A 24092-nucleotide genomic window follows, 5' to 3' on the forward strand; every position below is an offset into this window, starting at 1 on the left:
GGGTGATTAACACATGGAATTCACTGCCATAGGAGGTGGTAGCAGCTATAAGCATAGACAGCTTCAAGAGGGGATTGGGTAAACATATGCAGCAGAGGTTCATCATTGGCTATTAGCCACAGTGTATTGTTGGAACTCTCTGTCTGGGGCAAGTGATGCTCTGTATTCTTGGTGCTTGGGAGGGGCAACAGGGTGAGGGCTTCTGGTGTCCTGGCCCCACTGATCGACCTCCTGATGGCACCTGGTTTGTGTGTTTGTTGGTCCACTGTGTGACACAGAGTGTTGAACTGGACGGGCCATTGGCCTGATCCAACATGGCTTCTCCAATGTTCTTATGACAGTGTCTGATTGCAATAAAAAAGGCCAACGCCATGCTGGAAATTATTTCGAAGGGAATTGAAAAAACATCAGCCAGTATCATAATGCCCCTGTATAAATTGATGGTGTGGCCTCATTTGGAATACTGTGTACAATTCTGGTCACTGCACCTCAAAAAATATTTTACAGCATTGGAAAAAGTGCAGAAAAGGGCAACTAGAATGATTAAAGGGTTGGAACATTTTCCTTATGAAAAAAGGTTAAAACGCTTGGGGCTCTTTAGCTTGGAGAAATGACGACAGAGGGGTGACATGATAGAGGTTTACAAGATTATGCATGGGATAGAGAAAGTAGAGAAAGAAGTACTTTTCTCCCTTTCTCACAATATGAGAACTCGTGGACATTCAATGAAACTGCTGAGCAGTCAGGTTAGAACTGATAAAAGGAAGTACTACTTCATCCGAAGGATGATTAACATGTGGAATTCACTGTCACAGGAGCTGGTGGCAGCCACAAGCATAAACAGCTTCAAGAGGAGATTGAACAAACATATGGAGCAGAGGTTCATCAGTAGTTATTAGTCACAGTATATTGCTGGAACTCTCTTTCTGGGGCAGTGGTGTTCTGTATTCTTGGTGCTTGGTGGAGCACAGTGGGAGGGCTTCTAATGTCCTGGCCCTACTGGCGGACCTCCTGATGGCACTTGGGGTTTTTTGGGCACTGTATGACAGAATGTTCAACTGGATGGGCCACTGGCCTGATCCAACATGGCTTCTCTTTTGTTCTTTAGTAGGATGCTAGAGTTTTGAAGATGTATAAACAAATATATTTGATGTGCATACCTGATATGCTTGCTATGCGAAGTACTAATACAATACCCCCACTTCCTGCAATAATCTTGCTGTGTGTAGCTGACCTAAGTAGGACTTGCTTGAAAGGAAATGGGTTTAACATCAAGGGAGAAGACAGTGGGACTGTGGCTCAGTGGTAGAGTATGTGCTTGGCATGCAAAAGATTTCAGGTTCAGTCCCCAGCATCTCTAGCTAAAAAGGGACAAGACAGTAGGTGATGTGAAAGACCTCAGCTGAGACCCAGGAGAGCCATTGTCAGTCTGAATAGACAATGCTAACTTTGATGGACCAAGGATCTGATTCAGTGTAAGGCAGCTTCATGTGTCTTCAAACATATGTCAAAATCCAAACTTTCCCACTCATACAGTAACTACCTAGGCATTTCTACAACTGTTCCTGGAACTTAGTAGCAAAACAATTTTGGGAACCATTGGAGGAATGAAGGAGGCACACAAATATACACCAGTATTGTGGGGTAGTAGGGGGAAAAACAGGTTGCTTACATGTAACTGATGATCTTCGAGTGGTCATCTGTGCAGTCACACACGTGGGTTTTCCGCCTGGAAACGAACCCGACCTCGGAGAATTCAAAGCTAGCCTAGGCATTTATTTTGGCGCACGTTCCCTCTCGGTCTGGGGAGCAGGTATCCACTGCACATGCCTGGAGCGAAGGGAAGGCGCTCCACCCACCCAGTTTCTTCTAGCCGCTGTATAGAGAGCATAAACAAGCAGCGGGGAAGGCTGGGTGGGCGTGTGTGACTGCACAGATGACCACTCGAAGATCATCAGTTATAGGTTTATCTTCATCGTTGTCTCTGTGCAGTCCCATACATGGGTGACTGGTAAGCTGGCGTGCATGGAGGCGGGTGCTGGTTCTGTACTAGATGAACACATGTTAACCATGCATATAGGAAATAAGAAGTATTGTACTTACAGGGCAAGAGACTGGAGGCATCAAAAACGGAACAAAGTACAGCCTGCCCGAAGGATACGCCATGCCAGGCACGAACGTCTAAGGCATAGTGTGTGGCAAATGTAGATGGAGAAGACCAGACTGCAGTGGCACAGATGTCCTCCATTGGTGCACCTCTACAAAAGGCTGATGACGTGGAGATGGCTCGAATGGAATGAGCTCGCAAGTGTTCAGGTACGGGCTGTTTAGCCAATTGGTAGCATAAAGTAATGGCAGCCACAATCCACTTTAAGAACCTCTGGGTTGAGATTTTGAGTCCCGTACGCCACAAAAAGTCTAGGGTCCTTACGGAAGGGACGTGTCCTTTCAATGTAGAAAGCAAGGGCCCTACGTATGTCAAGATTGGGTAGGGTCTGTTGACCGGCGTCACAAGGTTTTTGAAAGAAGGAAGGCAGAGTGGTTGACTTCCCCAGGTGATACGGTGAGACGACTTTTGGCAGAAAAGTAGGATCAGGGCGTAAAATCACTCTGTCATGGTGGAAGACAGTGTATAGAGGATCTGTCCAAAAAGAACAAATGTCATTGACTCTCCTGCCAGATGTGAGTGCCACCAGCAACGCTGTCTTCCATGACAAGAGATGCAGTGGAATGGACACCATCGGTTTGAAGGGAGGTTTTGTTAGTTGGCTCAGCACAAGAGATAAACTCCATGTGGGATGCAGTTGGCGAACTGGAGGTTGAAGATGTAAAATGACCTTTAGGAAGGCTTTTGTTGCAGAGTGGGAGAAAACAGTGCATTCTTCAACGTGTGGATGAAAGGCTGAGATAGCAGCCAAGTGAACCTTTAGAGAAGAGTAGGTCAGACCTGAGTTAGATAGGGACAAGGTGTAGGTCAGAATCTGAGCTACAGAGGATAATTCAGGAAGAAAGTTGTGTAGAGCAGCGTATGCTGAGAAGCGCTTCCACTTTTGAGAGTAGGATTTTCTAGTGGAAGGTTTTCTGACATTAAGCAGAACATGTCTGACCTCTGAGGGAAAATTCAGAAACTGATTCTCCAGGCAGTCAGTCGCAGAAGTCCCGGGTCGTGATGCAGGACTTTGCCGTCCTGTTGAGAAATCAGATCTCAAACTTGGGGAAAGCGATGAAACACACTGTTTGAGAGAAGGAGGAGGGTGGTGAACCATGGTTGACAGGGCCACCAAGGAGTGATAAGGATACAGTTGGTCCGATCCAGACGGATTTTCTGCAGTGTTCTCATTATCAGTGAGATAAAAGGGAACAGGTAGTGTAGTGGTCCCGACCACAAAGGCATCTCCCGCGGATTGCGTGGATGGAGGGCCCTGAGTGTAGAAACGTGGGCATTGAGCATTGTCCGGAGACGCAAAGACGTCTATGGCCGGAACCCCGAACATCCTGAAGACTGCCCGAAGATAATGACAGTTGAGGGTCCATTCGTGGTCGTTCACGAGGTGACGACTTAGTGTGTCTGCTTGAACATTTTGGATTCCCGGCAAATGTACGGCTGTTAGAAATATGTTGTGAAAAATGCTCCAACACCATAGGGATAAGGCTCGCCTGCAAAGGCGGACAGAAGCAGTGCCTCCCTGCCGGTTGATATAAAATACGGTTGCCACGTTGTCCGAGGTGACCTGGATGTGCTGACCGTGAAGGGGTGGTAGGAATTACTTGAGTGCTCTGTGGACCGCCAAGAGTTCCAGACAGTTGATATGCAGAGATTTCTTGTAGGCTGTCCACTGTCCTTGTACCGTTAGTGTCCCGAAGTGAGTTCCCCAACCCCACCTCGAGGCATTGGTCATGACAACGGCTGACGGGGGTGACCGTATGAACGGCATTCCAGTCAGAAGATGACATTCCATCTTCCACCATTCCAGAGTTGGAAGAATGTGGTGTGGAACAGTGAGTAGAGTCATTTGGTGTTGTTGATGTGGAAGGAACGTCCGGACGAACCATAATTGCAGAGGAGGCATGCGGAGTCTCGCAAAGCACAGGACAGAGGTTGTGGCCGACATAAGACCCAGCGTACATTGGAAAATGAAAGCTGTTTGGGTAGGGTGCAGTATGATGGCAGTAGCCAGAGATTGAATGTGATGGACCCTGTCTGCAGGGAGCTAGTCCTTGTGAGATAGTGTTGATAGGCGTGCACCTATGAACTGAATGTCCTGTGTAGGGATCAGACTAGACTTTGTCAGGTTGACCTGAAGACTCAGTGAAGACAGGAGAGATAGAGTGGTAGAGATGTCTTTTTGGAGTTGCTCTTTGGATTGGGCCACAATGAGCCAGTCGTCTATAAGGGTATATGGAAATTTTCTGTTGATGGAGCGTTGCTGCCACCACTGTCATGCATTTTGTGAAGACTCTTGGTGCAGTCAACAGACCAAAGGGGAGGGAACGGAACTGGTAGAACCTCAAGAATCTTCTGTGGCTCTTAAAGGTTCTTAACTGGAGTGAAATGGACAAACTTACTAGAATCTTAAAAGACAACAATTTGGAGAAGTTTAAAGAAGACTGGAGTAAATTTCAAAGTTACGTGGAAATACAATGGAGGGTGAAGAGTCACTTAGTGGTTTATGACAACATTAACTGAACTTTAAATGATAAAGAAGAATTGTGATTATTGAATTAGTAGAATATAGTTACATGGTAATTATGTATATATGAGTTAAGATAAAAGTAAGACAGTTGGAATTCCGGAGTTAAATTTATAACTTTGGGTTTTGTGTTTAATAAGCACTAAGTGAATTATAGAGAAAGGGTTAGGGAAAGATAACTCTTTGTGTAAAAATTTTATAATGGTGAAAAGATATTTAGTAGTGTATGACAACATTAATTGAACTTTTAATGATAAAGAGGTATTGTGCTAGTGTGATAAAAGTATTAGTAGAACATATATATATATATATATATATATATATATATATATATATATATATATATATATATATATATATATGAGAGTTAAGATAAGACTAAGATAGAGGGAACTCTGGAACTGAATTAATAATTATGAGCGTTGTGTTTAATAAGTGCTAAGTGATTATTAGGGAAAAGGTTAGTGAATGATATATATATATATATATATATATATATATATATTTTTTTTTTTTTTTCTCTAAAGATTTTATAATTGTGAATTTACCTCTAATATGCTTTTAATTTGTTTTAAGTACCGGCGGAGGTCATGAATAAGAGTGGGGGGGGGGGAGAAAATATGTAATGTATTGGAGAAGTATATTTGAATTTGAATAGATGAATGTATCTCAATATATTGCAAAATAAAAGTTTGGTTACACACAAAAAAAGAATCTTCTGTGGTAATGGTTGATGGTAAGGTGGAAGTAGGCATCTTGAAGGTCTATCAACGCCATCCAAGCATCTTTTGGGATCAGTGGTAGGATAGACTGCAGGGTTATCATGCAGAATTTCTTTTACAGGATATGGCGATTGAGTTTGCGAAGATCCAGTATTGGACGTTGTCCCCCATCTCTCTTTGGAACCAGGAAGTATCAAGAATAGAACCCTGTGCGGTGAAACTGCGGTGAAACTGGTTCTATGGCTGCCTTGTCCAGCAAGGTGGAGATCTCTTCCTGAAGAGGGAGGGAGGGGGGAGTATGTATGAATCGATGGAGCCTCGGGGTCGAATCAAACTCTATGGTGTAGCCCCTGTGGATGATCGCCAGGACCCAGGAATCCGATGTTATGGATTCCCACATGGGGTAAAATGAACGCAGTCTTGTGCTGTCGGTGGGGTGTTGTGGTTGAAGAGGAGATAGTATTAGGGAGTCAAAGAGCCTGTTTTGAAGTCGTAGCTGCCTTCTTTGTGGTCTGTGCGCGAGGCCTTTGATGGAAGGGTTGTTTAGCTGGTGGGGCTTTACGCTTCCAGAAGTCAGCCTGTCTAAGTGAGTGAGGGCGTTTATAATAGGATGGCTTCCAGACTCTCTGTCTATTAGGTTGAGATAGTTGTTGATTGACTCCCAATCTCCTAGCCCTTTTCCTACTGTTGTCAACAGTGGTCAGGATGTCATCAGTTGTAGCACTGAAGAGGCCCTGACCGTCGAAGGGTAAGTCTTCAATTTTAAATGTGATGTCTGGTTGCAGTGAGGAGGAACAGAGCCAGGCCTGACAGCGCAAGGCGATGGATGTGACCATGGTTCTGGATGAACAAGCAACAGCGTGACGAACCGAATTGATTTGCTGACTCGGGAAAGCTCTTGTAGAATATGTAACGTTTGTTTTTGTGCGGAGTCAGGTAGAGATGGGACCATTGTCGTAAGTATATATATATTTGTGTGTGTGTGTGGCTACTGTGTGACACAGAGTGTTGGACTGGATGGGCCATTGGTCTGATCCAACTTGGCTTCTCTTATGTTCTTATGTAAGTTGGGATGTCAAATTAAAGGTGTAGGCCGAAAAGTATGCCAAATAATTATGATTTCGGAAGCTGCAGTAGAAAGGGAGTAAATTTTTCTCCCTAAGGTGTCTAGTTTCTTTCCTTCCTTCTCAGGTGGGACTGGATGACGTGTTTGCATGGACTTAGATGAGGAATGTACGATCATGGAGTTGGGTGCAGGGTGATTAAATAGAAATTTAGAATCTGGAGCATGCATCTTATATAAGGATTCGATCCTTTTTGATGTAGGTGAAACCGATGAGGGCTTATCCCAAGCCTCCTTTAAGCCTTCTAGGTGAACAGGGAGCGTTGGGTTGAAGGAGCCTGCAGGCATGGACTAAATCATGGACTACATCTGATACTCTTGGCAGGTCAGTGGTGAGCTTTATGTTAAGAGTATTAGCCATGTTGGTAAGCAGGTCTAAGTAAGCCTTGGATCCTTCAGATGGTGAAAGATCGGCCGGTTTGGTAATGTTGGAAACAGGTGATGCTGGAGCGGATGCCGTAGACTGAGAAGAGTCCGAGTGTTCAGCTTTGGAATCCTCCGGAACATCCATGGGAGTCGTGTATGTGGGCTTCGTAGTAGCGATATAGCCTTACTCAGAAGCGTAGGTTTGTCAGGTTGAGTTATCTGCTGTTTCGATGGAGCCGAGCAGGCAGATGTTGAACAAGCCGGTGATAATGGTTTTGACTCCTGACTGTAATGTCGGGGTTGATGAGGAGATGGACTTTCATGGTATTGAGAGTAGGAACCGGGGTCGATAGGTGTCCTCATGGTACCGAGGCTCACGGTATCTGGGTTGGTAAACTGCATCACGGTACCGAGGTTGATAGGGTTCTTCACGGTACCAGGGTCGATGGATTTCACAAGATGGTGATCTATAGTACTGTCAACATCTACGTGGAGACGGTGACCTGGAGTGTGATGGGCTGTAGTAATAATAACAATCCCTACGTCAGACTGGGGACCGTTCAGCATAGATTTGAATGGTCAGATCCTTGGGTGTTGAAGGCTCTCGATGTAGTGGAGAGGTAGTCGGGTCTTTGAAGGTGCAAGGCATCGAGATTAGCTCGCTGACATCGAAGTCGCAAGGATTCCAAGGATTCGGTGTCAAGGATGTTTTCCGGTAGGGATTCGTGGACTGATGGGAGATCTAGATTGGATGTGGATGACCTCGTCAGTTATTACATCAATGGGAGTCGATATCTCCGCCAGAACAGTCGGTGCCATCAACATCCAAGTCGAGGTGGATGCCGCTGGATGCGAGGTCGAGGTCATGGTCTGGTCGGAGGGTCTCGGGTCCGAGGACTGACGATCAATCTTCGGTTTCGATTTCGAGGGTGTCAAATCTGAGTGGTGTTTGGAGGGCGATTCCAATCGATGTTTTTTCTTGGAATCATCAGACTTATTGGGAGTGCTTTCTGGACTTATGCTTACTGGGAGCCATTGCCACGGAAGCTGCCGGTCAAGCCACGTCCCTTTGCAGAGTTAGGGAAGGTGGCGAACTCTGGGATCTAGAAGCGTGGGACATTACAGGCCGCAACAATGACTCTAAAAGGTGGCTTTTAAGTCTGGCTGCACGATTTTTTCTGGCCTGTTTCCCGAACTGGCTACAATGAACAGAGGTATCGGTTCTGTGAGTCTCCCCCAGACAAAATAGGCACAAAGAATGTCCATCAGTCAAGGGAATTTTGGTCCCACACTGGGTACACTTTTTGAAAGTTGTTTTGGAGTCCTTCCTTTCCATACACCCGGGGGGGGGGGAATAGTAAAGAGGATAAAGTCTTTTTTTTTCCCTAACGATACGAGTCGGCGAAGTAGAAGAACAGTTGAAAAATGGAGAAAATCGCAATGAAGTTGAGGAGATGCAAAGAGGTAGGTGTATCCCGAATGACGGTTAAGAAGAAAATGGGTGGGTGGAGCACCTTACCCTCGCTCTAGGCATGCTCAGTGGATGCCTGCTCCCCAGACCAAGAGGGAATGTGCACCAAAATAAATGCCTAGGCTAGCTTTGAATTCTCCGAGGTCGGGTTCGTTTCCAGGCGGAAAACCCATGTGTGGGACTGCACAGAGACCACAATGAAGATAAACCTGCTTCCCAATAGCATCAGGCCCTGGGCAAATAACCATTGGGGGAAAGCCAAAAATTAACAAAGGGCACGCACAGAAAATCAGAGTTAACCATAAGAAATCAAGGTGCTGAGTCCCTGTGGCGTGTAAACAGTGGCTTTGGCCTAGCACCTCTCTGCTTAACCTATTTCACAAGGATGCTGCAAAGATAAAACAGGGAAGCATTGTAAAGCACTTTGTTAGTGGAAATGATTATGACTATAGAATGACAAGCAACACTAGAGTGGAATCCACAGCCATTAAAATAAATAGGAACTTTGCTGTCAAAATCAATGATAAAGAGAAGTCAAACCAATATCACAAAGACATTTTATGGAATTTGCAAGATTTTTCAGAAAGAAACGTACTTAAACAGTAAATAATTATCAACAGAGATTAACTTTACTGTTATTGCCTCTATTTGAAATGCTACAGGAAAGACATTGAATGCACTAGCCAATAAATGTGAGGAGACAATAAATTTGCTTCAATTTTATTTGAGGCATATGTATCAAAAATGTCTAAGAAATACCAGAGATACCCACCAGTTTGACATAGCATAGATCCTTTTCACAGGACGAACATGAACCAATCCACAAATTATGTTTCGTGCACAAATTAGATCAAGTCATGGGTTGTTTTGAAATTATTTGTTTGCTTGCGCCATTCCCAAACTTTTTCCTTTGTGGATCATTTGGTTCGTTTTTGCAGTTCATTTTCCCAGACCACTAAGCACTGATTCAATCAATTCCTAGGTAATGCTGAGGGTGAACTTCTGGGAGTCCTAGAAACACCCACAGCAGTTGTCCATAGCTTGATTGGCAGCTCAGGGAACCAATCATGGAGCTTCCATTTCATTACTATGGAAGTGGACACCTCAACTTTTTCACACAGCTTAAGTATTCTGGTATAGCAGCTGGCCAGTTACTGCCCAGTAACGGGTTTCTTCTGTCATTTCAGACAGACCCGTTTTAGTAACTGACTGCTACCAGAATGCTTTTACCTTTTCTGACAGTCCCAGAGCTGTCCTGGTATTGGGGTGTGCCTGAGGCATCATTATTGAAGACTGCTTGCATGTAGTTTTCAATGCCACCTCATAGATCTGAATCACTATGGCAGGCTGTGAGAAATGCCCTGTAGTGCTTCCGGGAGCTCTGGCAATTTTCACACCCTTTTTTGTTGACTGGCACATGATCTCTCTCTTTTTTGGAATGGTCATTTAAGCACTAGGATGCTATGATGCTGAAACAAACCAGTGCAACAGCACCACAATTGGAATGCATAGACCCCACTGTGATACAGCGTCATATGGCTCTTAAACGGACATTCCAAGGGAGGGGGAAAGGAGATATTGCATGCCACCCAGTGAAAGGGGGCACAAAAGGGAAAGTGGAACTGTATGAAATGGCACAGTGCTTCAGTGACAGATCCCTGCTGGAAGGGAAAGCGCTATGTGAAACTCCCATCCCTGTACCAGACTACTCCCTAGCAACCCAATAATGATTCCCTTCTGGTTTAGAATGGTAAGCGTGAAAAGCTTCCCTGACTTTGCTGCTTCCTCCTAAAGGTGCAAAGAGAGAAGAATTAGTTGTAGTGAGAGCTGAAGCTGAGCTTTATTGGGGGCACCCACTTTGGAGGGCTATAAATTGGATATTCCAAATCTGATCTTCACCAAACTTGGAGGATGGGTGGAGGAGAGCCTGCTGAAGACTTCCAGTGAGTTTTACACCTCCTGAACCAAATGAACCACAAATCAGTTTGGGCAACCATACGAATCATGAAACAAACCACCAGTTTGGGCAATCAAATCAACTGTGAACCACCATTTTCCTGTTCCATGCCCATCCCTAGAAGAGATCATGAAAGCCTAATGGTCCACACATTTTCTGCCTGTCTGTGAACAAGTCGTATGTATTCTATTGTGCAAAAAATACACATGCAGTACAGTGAGATACTGCTTCATCACAATGGCCATCTTCCCTATCCCATATTGATTTTTTGTTTTTAAAGTTTAACATATTTGAATTGAGACTGTGGTATCTATGTACCTATTACAGCATTATTGGAGTCTTTCAATGGCTGCTAAACTGTGAGGATCTGCATCAATTTGTGCATCCATCTTCTTTCATGGCCTCATGGGAATTGTAGTCCCTTCTTTCCCAAATTTGCCAAAAATGTTTAAAACTTACACATCTAAAACAGATGCATTTAGGGCTTAAGCAGCCAATCTGCCTCAGACAGGAATAAATGTACATCGATGTATCCAATAAAAGTCATTTAAAAGATGCATCTGACTGTGTATGACATGGGGAAAACCTTAAGGGATTGTGTGCCAGACACGCAGATCATGTAGGTGTGACCACAATCCTGGGAATATATGAAGGCTTCAAAAGCAATCACAAACACCATCATATAGATCACAAATGAAGCTTATTTTTCCAAGGCATACTCAACCACAACCCTGAGGTCTAAGCAGCGACTGTGCAGATGCAGAAAGGTGATCTGATGATGGGGCCTGACTTGCAGAGAAATAAGTTCAGCCAAAGCAAGCACAAGTTTTAGGTTCTCAAAATTCATAAGAAATTTTATATCCTTTAGATGCCAATGTACAAATTATAATGTCAAGAACTGAAAAAGGAGACACAACTGCTAGAATTGCTGACAAATCTTCCATTATTCCATCAATGGTATTCTGTCTGAACTGGCTCTCTGTGCCTTGTTTTACCTAGTATCCATATCTTTGTTTTCCACATCTTATTTCTCTATTGAACATCAACATTTCTCACTCTTCTTCCTGCACATGTACATTTTATGTGTTGTCAAGATGCTTCCAACTTGTTGCAACCCTATGAAATCACATCCTTCTCATCGATTTTTCATTCACCCTCCCTGTGGAACAGGACTTAGGGTGGTTTACATTAAAAAAAGCTTTAATCAGGGGTGTCAAATTCATTTGTTATGAGGGCTGGATTTCACATAAATGAGACCTTGTCAGGCCAGGCAATGTGTGTCATAAAATGTAGCAGACATAAACTTTATAAAGGGCACAGACAAACACAATTAAAGATAATTTTTTTGCTTAAAATAAAACATGCTTAAAACATTAGCATGCATGCAATATTTTGTTTTACAATCTCTGATAAATGTCACCTCTTGCTATGAATTATTACATCAAAAACTGCAGACAATATCGACTATGCTGTTCAGGTGCACACATCTGTAAATGGCAAATCTACTTTTGATTTATTGACATTCATTACAAAGATCTCATGGTCAATGCTTTGAGCCTAAGACCCAGAGGAAAACATGAAGCAGCTGGGCACTGTGAGCTTTTGTACATAAGTTGCTTCATGTGCTGGTCAAGAACATGTGAAGGCAACATGGCACAGACTGATGGCTATGTGCTTGTCTACAAAACTATAGATTTCCACAGAAAAATAAATACAACACCTATGTGGCAGTGAAAGAACAGAGAGAAAGCCATGTACAGTGGTCAGTATCAGCCAACTATCTGGGAAGTCTAAGTTCAAGATCACCAATCAAATTAAAATATGAAAGAAAAATCAAGGGAAATTTGCTAAGTTAGCTGGGCTGGACACACACTCTCAGCCTAATCCTGGCTTGCTGTTATTGGCTCTTCTAAATAGTCCACATGTTTTACTATTGAGAAAGACTGGAGGGCATGGATACAGTGAAAAAGAGCAGGGGAACCAAGTTGCACCCATAACAAGTCCAACCAAATTCTCTCAATTGTGTATCTCTCTCTGTAGAAAGGCAAAAAGCTCATACCTTCAATTAAAAGTCACTAGTCTTAAAAGCGCTTTCTTTGTATTTCTCCCAATGGTGAAGACTGGGCAAAGGAAGTTCTGGCTTTTCCCTTCCTTCCCCAGGCAAACTTAATCAACACAGCAGAGCTATAGAGCCAAGTTCCCTCATTAGCTGAGGCTCCTCCTCTCTCCTCCTCCCTTTCGGAAAAGGGAGGGGGAGAGGGAAAGAGCCAGGAGAGGCTGCTTTGCTGGCTGGCTGATCACTGGGGAGAAACACAAAATGGTAACCGAAGAAAACAAGTGAGGGAGAAGGAAGCAAAAAATGCCCAGTTACTGGAGGGCCTGATTGGAGCCCTCTGGGAGCCAGAGCCAGCCTGTGGGCTTTGCATAATTATAATAAAAAGTTTAAAAGTTAAAATCATCATAATATACAGTATCATAAATACCAAAAAGATGGCAATGGCACTGCAAAGGTGTTTCACTGCCTGGGGGGAGGCAAGGGAAGCAGGAGTACCAGCCAGATGGAAAAACCATCATTGTTCTCAACTAAATAGTTGACAGAGCATTTCTACTTTGCTCAGGTCCTACAAACTGAGGGCCATGGCTTCCTTGACTGAGTCAATCCATCTAATGTCGGGTCTTCCTTTTTTCCTGCTGCTCTCTAGCATTATTGTCTTTTCCAGTGACTCCTGTCTTCTCATAATGTGACCAAAGTACAATAGCTTCAGTTTAATTAGCTTAGTTTCTACAGCGAGTTCAGTCTTGATTTCATCTAGAACCCACTTTTTGGTGGTCCAAGGTAGCTGCAAAACTTCAATACCACATTTCAAATGAATCAACTTGCTTCCTGTCAGTTTTCTTCATTGTCCAACTTTCATACATATGCATAGTAATGGTGAATACAATCATATGAGTTATCTTGATCTTGGTTCCTAGCAACACATCCTTCGTTTTAAGGATCTTTTCCACTTCCGGGTTTCGTTGCCTTGAGCTCAGCAGGGGCCCGCAGAGCTTGTCTCTTGCGGCCCTCCTGAATCGGGCAGTCTAGGAGAGACCCTGGAGGGGTTTTCTTTCGGCATGGGGCTTTTAAAGGAGGACAGGGATATAGCAGCGGCTATTCCTGCTCTTCTTGTGCACTTCAATGCTCTGCTGCCTTGATCGCCATTAAGGCAGAAAGAGGTGAACATCCGACCGCTTGCTTTCTTTGCTGCCAACAAGCCTTTGATGTATTGCTTTCTTATCTCAAACACGGCAATTCTACTCTGCAAGTAAGTTTGCTTTTCATACCATCGGCTAATGGGTCGTTTTACATAACAACAAACGGGTCAGTTCAAAGGAAGGGAAAGAAGTGAATTCCCCCCCCACACACTTTCCCGTGAATCCAGCTTCCAAAAGATAAAAAGAACAACTTTGAATGCCTGCAACAATCTGAATTTGACTGAATATAGATACTTAAATTGACACGGAGTATGATTGAATAATTGATAAAGAGACTATTATTTGGCTATAATTTGATCTGAACAAATGAAATATATTCCAAAGAGATTGGTATTTGTCATCTGTGTGCAACAATCAAGATATACGGCTGGTGGAGATTTGGAAGGATAGACCAACTGGATCTCTGAGTTACTTTTCAACTTTGATTATTAGACTGAGTTGTTCTGTGGAGTAAAATGGCATCACAAAGCAAAATGTTTCATAAAAAAGATACAATGGATATCATATTTTCTCTAAAGCAGGACCTTGGTTTATTAACAGAGTTGATAAAAAAGCAAATGGGAGCTTTTATGTTGAAAGCTAGTGAAAACTTGAATCTACATGGGCAGAGTGACAAAGAGATCTTGGTGATGTCTGTGGAGTTGGAAATGGAAAAAGATCCGTCGGGAAACGAAAAGAAGAAAACTAAAATGGAACCTTATGGCTCAGTTTCTAAGAAGAACCGAAAGTTAAAGCTGTTTGAAGTTTTTTTGAGAGGATCTAATGGCATGGGATTTTTACGATTGTTACTGAGAGGGGTGCTTGCATTAAGGAGAGAGGATGAACATTTCATCAAAAAAATCAAAACGTCGAAAACTTTCAGGAAGAAGGGATTTTAAATTGTTTTCCCTCTCTGTAGGTAACTGGATAATATGGAACTCTCAGCAACATATGCGATTTTAAAAGGCAAAGTGAGATCTTTGGGATGTAATAGGTTTGTTCCTTTCTGATTAATATGGACATAAGAGCTAAAGGATTGAAAAGAAATTTAGATAAATAAACAGTTAACTTGGATTAATTTTTAAGAAGACAGACAATATAATTATTTTGTAATCTGGTAGACCTGCTCTTAATATGTTTGTTTGGAGAAATTGCTTATAATGAGATAGATGAACTAATATGCTCCTTGTTTACAATTTTTCTTTATCTCTCCACTTTTTACGTTATTTTAAATTTGATCTTTTTCTCTATCCGTTTGAAATATGTACGTTAGAAGGATAAAGAAATATTTGGTTTTTTATGCTTATCTAAATGATGACATTGTTAAAATAACAAGTCAGTTTGTATTTTTAATATGCTTAGGCTTATCTGGTTAGTTCTGTGTTGAGACCATGGTGACTTATATATATATATATATGTGTGTGTGTTTGCTGAAGAAGAATAGTTCAGACTTGTGTTTTAAGTAATAGTTTAGTAAAAAGTGTACAATGGAAAATGAAGACGGTAGAATATAAAGGGAAAACTCAATACTTGAAGGTAGAAAGGATTACGTATTTTGTTTTGAGGTAAAAAGGTAACTGATATATTTGCAGCTTTCTTTGTTTCTGATCTCCCACTCTATATTTCCCCCTCCTTCTTGATGTTTCTGTACTTGTCCTTATGCTTTTTCTTTTTGTAGTTAAAATTAATAAAAATTATAAAATTAGGATCTTTTCTAAGGTTTTTTTTTTTTGCCTGGGGTGGGGGGGACTGCCCTTCCAGTTTCAGGCTCCTTGTGTTTTCATGGTTGCAGTCTCCCTTTTGGTTGATGATCTGAACCAAGGAAGAGATAAATATTTAATAAGTTTAATGTCTTCATTGTCACTCTTAAAAGTTGTGTAATTCCTCACTAGTCATTACTTTTGTTTTTTTGCAAAAAAAAAACTACACTAATTTGCAAACACTCAAAAACTTTGCTTTAGTCACTTGATGTGCTTCCTTTTTTAATAACTCCATTACAGGAGTGCTCACCCCCAACGGGCTGAAACAACAAATGCACTCAATAACAGGAATCTATACAGTAGTTCTGCAGTAAGTTCCTAGGACTTTGTGAACCCTCTGCTTAGTTTTAGTAAAAAAAAAAAAAAAAGGTAGCTGCACACTTCTCTTCTTGTACATTTAAGTGTGGAAGTAGCCAAGCATTTACAAGGCATTATTATAAACAGCCTTCCTAATCTCTGATGTCTGGAAAGGGTATTGTCATTGGTGCAGAACGTACTTCTGTACCAAACAAGATAAAGATTCTATGGGTGTAGAAAAATTATATTGATCCTTTTCACCACAATGCCATTTTTGTCACTGAAAAGAAGTGTTCTCTCACAAAGGTTAAAATACCATTGAGTTGCGTTAGAAGGCCTGATTTGTCAACATTAGCATCCCAAAATGAACCAATGCACGCAGTCAAAGGTATGTGTTCAAAAGGAATCCTCTAACTGCATAAATGCAGTTTTTAATAGGGATAAACAGATTGATAATGACAGTCCTGATTCAAAATGGATAAGCACATTGCATTTTTATATTAGAGAGACTTTCAATGTTTAGTTTTAAAATTCAAAAAATTCCAAATAAAAAAATTTCCAGAGGTTGAATACTGAAGGAAGACAATTTATTGTAGCAACTGTAATTTCTGTTCTTGCAAACAGAGTTGCAAGATACTTTGTTTTTAAAAAAATAATAATAATAATAACAGCTGTTAAAATCTCTGTCCTTAGATGGGACTAGACCACCTTTATCAGACTATCCCCCAGGGTCTGATTACAGCATATGTGCTATGATCAGAACAGAGATGAAATGTAGTACCCTTTGCCCAGATAAATTAATTAAGGAGGACAGATGGAAAGGGAAAAAAAAACACACATTTCATGTTAAAGGAATAGTCTTGATGGCCTTTTAAGCACTGTTGAAGTCTCAAGACACCTATCAATTCAGTTCTGGTAGATAACCAGATGGTTGTAATCTTTCACAATACTGATAAACTATACAGAGCTCAAAAGAGAACACACAGAAGTCACATGCAACAACTGAAAACAGTGTGTGTGTTTTTACAGTTAAATATACACACACATCCATTCTCATGTTTATGAGGATATCAATTCATTGCTTTTTTGCCACATCTGATTTCAAGTATCTAACAATAAAAGCTTTATTCAGGGCAACCAATATGTATCTTTTTAAAAAGAGAGTTCTTCTACAACTCTCTCCCCGCCCCCAAAGCTAGGATGTTTTCAAAATAGTCATTGACATCCAAAGGAGGAATGAACAACAACAACATCACTGAAGCCAGTTCTGATCCTGTGCAAGCAAAACTGAAGACACAGACTTTGTCTTGAGGCACACAGACCTGTCAAGTAGTATTAAAAAATCTCATGCAGAGGGATGAGGAGTTACAAAAATGTGCTACAGCTTACTGAAGGCAAGCCAGATATTTATTAGACCTATAAAATCTAACAGAGAAACAAAAAAATATATGGGTTAGATCAGGGGTGTTGAACTCATTTGTTATGAGGGCCTGATTTGACATAAATGAGACCTTGTCGGGCCGGGCCATGTGTGTCATAAAATGTAACGCCAGGTAGCAGACATATAAACTGCAGACAATGTCTGTGCTGTACCAATCTTAAATATGCTGTTCAAGTGTTGTTTAACTGTGCACATCTATAAGTTGCAAACCTATTTTTGATTTATTGATATTTATTACAAAGATCTCACAGTCAATGCTTTGAGCCTCAGACCCAGGGGAAAACATGAAGCAGTTGGGCATTGTCAGCTTTTGTACATAAGTTGCTTCATGTGCTGGTCAAGATTATGTGAAGGCACCATGGCACAGACTGAGGGCTATGTGCTTGTTTGCAAAACTATAGTCTTCTCCAGAAAAAACAACTACAACTCATATGTGGCAGTACAACAACAGAGACAGCCATGTACAATGATTAGTATCAGCCTACTATCTGGGAAGTCTAAATTCAAGATCCCCAATCAAAGGAAAATGTGAAAGGAAAATCAATGGAAATATCCTGGGTAAACCTGAGCTAGAAACATACACACTCAGCCTAATGCTAGCTTGTTCTTATTTCTCTTCTGAATAGTTCACAAACTTTCCTATTGAGAAAGACTGGAGGGCATGAATACAATGAAAAAGATGAGAGGAACCAAGCTGCACCCATAACAAGCCCAACAAATCTCCCTCCCTCTCTCTCTGTAGCAAGGCAAAAAGCTCATACCTTCAATAAAACATCACTAGTCTTAAAAGTGCTCTTTGTATTTCTCCCGATGGTGAGGACTGGGTAAAGGAAGCTCTGGCTCTTTCCTTCCTTCCCCCAGAGCACAAGGAGGGAGGAACCTCAGTCAGGAACGAAGAGAGGCTTGGCTCAGTAGCTCTGCAGGGTGATTAATTGGGTCTGACAAACTTAATCACCCAGCAGAGCTATAGAGCCAGGCTCTTTCATTGGCTAAGGCTCTTCCTCTCTCCTCCTCCCTTTGGGAAAAGGGAGGGGGGAGAGGAGCCAAGAAAGGCTGCTTTGCTGGCCAACTGATCACTGGGGAGAAACACAAAATGGCGACCGAACACAACAGGCAAGGGAGAATGAAGCAGACAACAGTCAGTTGCTGGAGGGCCTGATTGGAGCCCTTTGTGGGGCGGATCCGGCCCGCAGGCCGCATGTTTAACAGCCCTGGTTTAGATACTTTTCCTACATAAGGTGTCCATAGGCCTGGTTCTTTATTTATAGTCCTTTGTCCCATGTGAAGAAAGTGATATGCATGCTGATCCATTGTACGTTTTCTTGAAAATAAATTCCATTGATTTCAATGAGACTTACTCCCAAAGAAAGACTTGTTTTCACCTCCTAATTAGACCCAAGTATATTTCGGCTCCTCAACGTTTTTTTCACCCCTTCCTTAAAAAGGTTCTTTAAACAAGCCAGCAATTCCATCCTTCAAAGAATAATATTTGGTAATTTTTACTGTAAAGTATTAGAAAAGATGACAGAAGATCAACTGTTGTATATGTCAAAGTAGCTATTTGGAAGCAGAGGAGTATCAGGGCAAGGAACCAGTTGAGATACCTGTATAACATTCCCATACTTTGACCCCTCTGGAGACAGATAAACTTCAATGGGATTATTTAGACTGGAAAAAAACAGCATGAGGCAGGAAAGAATTAAATACTCACTACTCAGCATCACTCCAATCTAATTTAGGCCTTCCTTAAAGGGGGGGGGGAGGAGATATCCAATAATGGATTTCTTAATTTCACATTCATTTTTACGTGGTAAGTACAAACTTTGTTTAATGTTACCAAGTAAGCTATAAAGAAATTACCTCAGGCTTCAAGGTAAGCTGTAAAGAACGTACCTCACCAGCACCTTACCTAGATCGCAGGATGGGCAGCGGCAGAGAAGGCGTACACCTCTCCTTGTAATAGGGATGCCAGGTCCTACCTTTGTGCCAGTGGGGGGCCTGATGTCTCCAACATGATGACATCACTGTTTGGGGATGAAGTTTCCCCCACCAGCCAGCTGGCCAGCAGTGAGCAGAAGCCCTGGAAAGTGGAGGATCCAAGGCTCCAGTCTGGGGAATGGGAATCCTACTGTGTATATACCAACTCTACAGCTTGTTTTGACCCTTAGCAGCAGTACAGAAGATGATGGCACCATACCCAGGCTAGCCCAATCTTGTCATATCTCTGGAACTAAGCATGGTTGGCCCTCGTCAGTACTTGAATGGGAGACCACCAAGGAAGTCCAGAGTTGCCACACAGAGGCAGGCAATGACAAACCACCTCTGACTGTCTCTTGCCTGAAAACCCTATGGGGTTGCCATAAGTCAGGTGATGTTTGACAGCACTTTCCACCCCCACCATGCCCTCCTGTTGCTTCCTCCCATACTGCCACCCCAGAAGCTAATGCTTAGTAAGTGAACTAACACAGCATACACGGGATAAAGCCTGATAAATGTTCACAATACAGTCAACTAGAGGGAGAAATGCTATTGTGAAGACAGCACCCCTGCCAAATTTGTTGTCATAAAGGAAAAAAGAATATGATAAAAGAATGGCCATAAAAATGAATTTTCCAAATGTAGTTCCAAACACTGAACTCTATAATAGCTAAAAAGCATGTACAATCACTTGCCTTTTAGTGTTACCCAGTATTGTTTCCATTTTCTCCGGGTGACCAGCTCAAGTTTCTTCTCTTTCTGTAAAGTTACAAGAGGTTTGAAGAACAGCCATCCAGCTTTGCGGACAACTCCTTGTTCTTTTTCATACAGCAGATCCAACTGTTCCAGGGAGCTCAATGATTCACTGCTCGAATCCTCCATTTCTGTTGGAGTGTCTGAGTGCTCTATGTTGGTCTTGCTCAGGTCAAGCTCGCGCATGAAGTTCTCATAAATGTTCTGCCTCAGGACATCGCTGCTGATGGCATTGGTAGATTCACATCTTTGGGGGAAAATCTGACCAGAACTTGGTGACCACAGAGAAGCAGAGAATGGGGAAGGGGCAAGGGAGTCAGGAGGAAGACTCTCAATTCCAATGTCAAAGTACTCACTTGAATCTTTGCATTTCGGCTCCTATCAATAAAAAAACCAACACCACTGTTAACTGACATATAGCAACAGATTACTAAATTTAACCGGACTCCTGATTATATCTACTGCAAATAAATTCCTTCATAACATTTCACCACAATTTGACTCCTAGTGCAGACTGACCTCTGCACCCATTTGCGCTACTGTAAGTCAACACACTGCCTGCAAATTCCAGAGACTGACTCAGTGAGTTTAGAAGAAATCTCATAATTCACTTATAATCGCTGTTACTACTTTGGCCAAAAGTCTGGCAGTTAAAATCAGATACATCACTGACGACTACAGATTCAAGCACTTCCCTTAGTATTGTGAAACAGCAGTACTATCTTATGGCAGCACTCCAGCTGCTTTAAGCTGATCTTAAATTTGGGATGCTCTGAAATGCTTTCACAACTGGACTGTCCTGTTAAAGTCCGGAGATGCTTAGCCACTCATTCTGAATCATACCTACAGGTGTGTGACCTGAATGAGATGATGACCTGTTTCCTTCTTTACCACCTAGTTTCAATTTTACAATGCTCATAGAAGACTGCTGAGTCTCATATGCCACACTTGGGTTAATGGTCAAAAAGCAGAATTACTCTGTTTCCAAAACCCATTTTGCTACCTTTCCCCCCTCTAATTGTTCCTCCCTTTGCTCTGTTCTCACTCATTCAGTGTTGAAGTAAATATTCAACATTGGTCTTTAGGCCATTATGAAATTCAGCTCTATATTTCTCTTATGTTCCTTCCAGGTCCCAGTAACCTGCATTCTTGTACAACTTTGCCCTCATTCCTGAGGTGGGCAGTAACCTTCAGGCTAAGATCACTTGGAAGCCTATACTGCCACTACTTCCAGAACCAATATACTGAAAAACTATATACCAAAAATACCAAATATTTAAAAATGTAGTGCTCATCTCATATTTCATCTTGAATTTCTAGGACATACCCTTCTGGCATTGTGATTATCACATTTGCTGTTTCAGCAAAATTAATTATGTGTTAGAGCAAAATTGCATGCAACTCATTTGCCCTAGCTGTAATTACATAAAGGAATTTTTATAAGAAGGGCAGAACATTTAACTATGCAGAGTTGAGTGTTTTACATATGTTTTTAATTTTCATTTGGCAGTACTTATTTCCTAGATTTTCTGCTTACACAGTGGACTATCCAGAGCCCAGCCAGCACTGTAATCTAAGGATCTGCTATCAAGAAAATCATAATTGCCCTCTATTCCCACTGTAGTGTTGTGAGAATCTTTCTAAACAGATATCTTTAAGCAAATTTCGCTGGAAATGAACAAGAGGAGTGTCTTCCTGACAAACTATTACTCTAATGTTTAAAATAGAAGATTTTGGATTTATATCCCGCCCTATACTCTGAATTTCAGAGTCTCAGAGCGGTCACAATCTCCTCTACCTCCCCCCCCCCACAACAAACACCCTGTGAGGTAGGTGGGGCTGGGAGTGCTTTTTACAGCAGCTGCCCTTTCAAGGACAGCTCCAATGAAAGCTATGGCTGACTCAAGGCCATCTCAGCGGGTGCAAGTGGAGGAGTGGGGAATCAAACCGTGTTCTCCCAGATAAGAGTCCGCGCACTTAACCACTACACTAAACTGGCTCTCAGCAGAGTAAGTCATAAATAGCAGATTAAGTCATAAATGAACAATTACCTAATGTCACTAAAAAGTAAAAGAAATCCAAGGGAGTTGTTTACAACTCCATTAGAAGAACCTCATGGCTTTTCTTTAGTTTCTCCCCAATTTTGTTTATAGGTAGCTTTATCAAAGGATTTGCTTTGCCCATTTTCTAAATCTAAGAGCAGGCCAAATAGAACTAGTCTTCACAGGATGCTTCTGGCCTTCAACCCAAAATGCCATGCAACTCTACCCACTCCTTAAATAGCACACATAAAAAGCTGTGTCATGCTTTGGTAGGATGGTCTCCTCCTTCCAACATGCAGTCAAAAACAGCACAATGGTCTCATGGGTACAGCTGTCATAGGAAAAATAACTTTCCCCATGAAATGGATCTTAAATCTGTACCATTTTACATTCTGAGCCATTGCCTACCAGCTATGTATAGCTCTGCTCACTGTGCCGGATTCCTCGTTTGATGAAGTGTGCTTAGAGCACACAAAAGCTTATGTTCTGAATAAAACTAAGTTGGTCTTAAAGGTGCTATTGACTCCTATTTTGTTCTACTTCTGCTAGCATGGCATTTATTTAGGGCAATGAAGAAAAATGAGAATGGCTTAGCCAACCCAGACACAACCCATCTCTCAGTCTCCTTTATTATTCACAGATTGTTACCCTATCTAATGTTTGGGGGAGAGGGGCAGAGTGCCTAGTAGGGTCTGGATTGGGCAAAACCATGCATAAAAAAACTTCCTTGATGTAAACTTCACAAAACATGCACATGCTGTCCTCCCCCTTGCCTTTTGCCCACTACAGAACTATCTAGGGAGTGAGTTCTCGACACACCAACTCATTACTTGATACAGCCCCAAAAAAGAAAGAGAAGTAGCTGCTTATTGTTAAGGCCAGCATTACAATTTCTTCTGCCTTCATCTGGTCCAATTTTCCCCCCTCCCTTCAGTGTGATGAAGGAAAAGTCATTGTTGCGTAAATATAAATCTTAGAAATCACCTGGCTTTCAGACAACAGACATGTAGAAACAGGTTGAATGAGGACAGATAAGCAGCATGGCACACAAAGACGGGGGAAAGGAAAGGGGGAAACATGAGTGATGGCAGTAGAGAATGGGGCTACACTGGTTTGTTGCCAAGACATATTAAATTTAGGGGGGGGGGATAAAGCTTTGCCAGGGATTTGCTTATTTCAATACCTCTTCGCTGTAGGCTGTCATCAAACCTAGTTTCCAATAATTTCTTTATATGGCATGGCAATGTGAGCATTCCTTCTTAAGATACATGTTCCATTTAAGTCCAATGCACATACCAAATACATTTCTATCAGACAGGAAGGCTGCAGATGCATATAAAAATCTCTACCACAGGTAGAAGCCAAATCCTTTCCCATGTTTTTTTAAAAATAATATATTTAGAATCCCACCATTGTCCCAATCATTGGGACCCAAGGTGGGTACATACATACATACAGTCACCCTTTGTATCTGTCATGATACACATCGACTTCATACTTAAGCATCAAAACATGACAATGGATACATCATAAGAAGCAGGCCCCAAATTAAGAGCCAAATGCATATAAAGTGGAAAACACAACATAGTACTGGATTGAAAGAATTACAGAGAAAAAAGGGCAGTTAAGAAACCATATTGAATATATTCTGGGGCTTTCAGACTGCAGCGTAGCTGCTAGGCTGCTTCAGCCTGGTTTGCCTCCCTGGGAGGGAGGAGTCAGGGCTCGCCCGTTTGGGTGCGCAATGTTGGGGGTAGGGTCTAGCCATTTTAACGGCCAGCTCCCTGCTCCCTCTGTGCAGTTCTTGAGTATCGGGACAGCGTGTGGTCTCGTTGATCTGGTGGTCGCGTCGGGTTCAGTGGCGGCGGCAGCAGCGGCTTCGTCAGTTGACTATTGGAGCGTCGGAGGAGTCTGCCTGGCTGAGTTTGCCTGGGGGCTGGGGTGTCTGTGCAGGATCCGGGCTGTCGTGGGGTATTCTGCGTGGGAGCCTGGGGTTGTCTGTCTTTGGAGAGGTTTAAGTCCCAGGTGTACGGTGGTGCTAGTGGCTGCCCTTGGGGGTTTTGCAGTCGCCGGAGGAGTTGCTTGGTAGAGTGCCTGGCTTGGGGTGTCTGCGTTGGGGACCTGGGCTATAGGTGTTAGGGCCTGTGCTCTCACTGGGCGCCATTTTAGTGTGGGAGCCTGGGGTGGCCCTTTTTTTCCCATCTTGTGTGAGGGTTGAGGGAGGCTTGAGTCCCAGGTGCAAGGGATTGTTGGTTGCG

General features: G+C 42.4%; 1 protein-coding gene across 1 annotated transcript in view; it reads right to left on the reverse strand.

The window, feature by feature from the left end:
- Positions 1 to 24092, reverse strand: part of LOC132590507 (rho guanine nucleotide exchange factor TIAM2-like) — a 314104-nt gene that overhangs the window by 152128 nt on the left and 137884 nt on the right. Inside the window, exon 5 of the mRNA XM_060263413.1 lies at positions 19735 to 20170. Coding sequence (XP_060119396.1) covers positions 19735 to 20170 — 436 coding nt within the window. The remainder of the gene's footprint in view (positions 1 to 19734; positions 20171 to 24092) is intronic.

This window comes from Heteronotia binoei, unplaced genomic scaffold (assembly GCF_032191835.1).
Source record: "Heteronotia binoei isolate CCM8104 ecotype False Entrance Well unplaced genomic scaffold, APGP_CSIRO_Hbin_v1 ptg000072l___fragment_3, whole genome shotgun sequence".
In the NCBI taxonomy this organism is placed as follows: domain Eukaryota; kingdom Metazoa; phylum Chordata; class Lepidosauria; order Squamata; family Gekkonidae; genus Heteronotia; species Heteronotia binoei.